The 839-nt window shown below is 39.9% G+C and overlaps 1 protein-coding gene across 1 annotated transcript in view; it reads left to right on the forward strand.

Moving 5' to 3' along the window:
- LOC109299688 (protein SOGA3-like) overlaps positions 1-832 on the forward strand; it is a gene marked incomplete at its 5' end in the record, with an annotated part of 81,598 nt that extends 80,766 nt beyond the window's left edge. The window contains 1 exon segment of the mRNA XM_019520210.1: positions 132-832. Within this exon segment, the coding sequence (XP_019375755.1) occupies positions 132-193 (62 nt within the window).
- Positions 833-839: the final 7 nt, after the last annotated feature.

Here is an 839-nt window from a genome sequence, read left to right on the forward strand (position 1 = left end):
TTCCAGCTGGAATTCATCTTTTTTGAATATACCCAAACAAAATTGTACCCTAGGTGTGTTCTTAACAATGCCTTTTACAATGACATCAATACTTCCCTGTGTCTAATGAAAATGTTTTTCCTAATACATCACAGGGCCTGACAAACACATCATATTAGCATCCTACACCTCAACATGGTCTGCAGCACAGTAGTGACTTTTATGCTCCTACAACACTGCACAATGACCATATAGGAAACTCTGGATATAATCTTGATAAGACCCAAAGAAATGAGACATTGGCAGCAAAGATTGATGAGTTTAATAGGACTGTATTTCATACAGATAAATGCAACATTTCTTTTCAGGAAAATACAAAGCTTCAAGCACTATCATCAGAAAATCAGAAACCTGGTAGCCCACAGTGTGATTCTGTTGTTAACAGAACAGAAACTGTAAATCCAGCTTGTGACTCAAATCCCAGGCTCACCACAGCAAAGGAGAAGGAATCCTTCAATTCCAACAAAACAGCCAAAACAGCAGGGCGAGAGAAGCAAATAAATGGACTTCCAAGCAGCAGTGGCTATCGGCACATGTTTCATGAGCATGACTGGAGGCCAAGTAATTTATCTGGTCGTCCTCGTTCAGCTGACTCAAGGTCAAACTATGGTGTTGTTGAAAAGCTTTTGAAAAACTATGAAAAATCAACAGTGACTTCTCTGTGTGAGACAAAAGGCTGCAAAGATAAGTGGACACAGTCAGATTCTGAGTGTACAGATCGGGGATTAAACCAGTATTTAGAAACACTCCAGACAGAGCAAGGAAAGCAAGAGCTTCAGAAGAATTCATCCAGGCATGTT

Source organism: Gavialis gangeticus, unplaced genomic scaffold (assembly GCF_001723915.1).
Source record: "Gavialis gangeticus isolate Ggan-Ray unplaced genomic scaffold, GavGan_comp1, whole genome shotgun sequence".
NCBI classification, from domain to species: domain Eukaryota; kingdom Metazoa; phylum Chordata; order Crocodylia; family Gavialidae; genus Gavialis; species Gavialis gangeticus.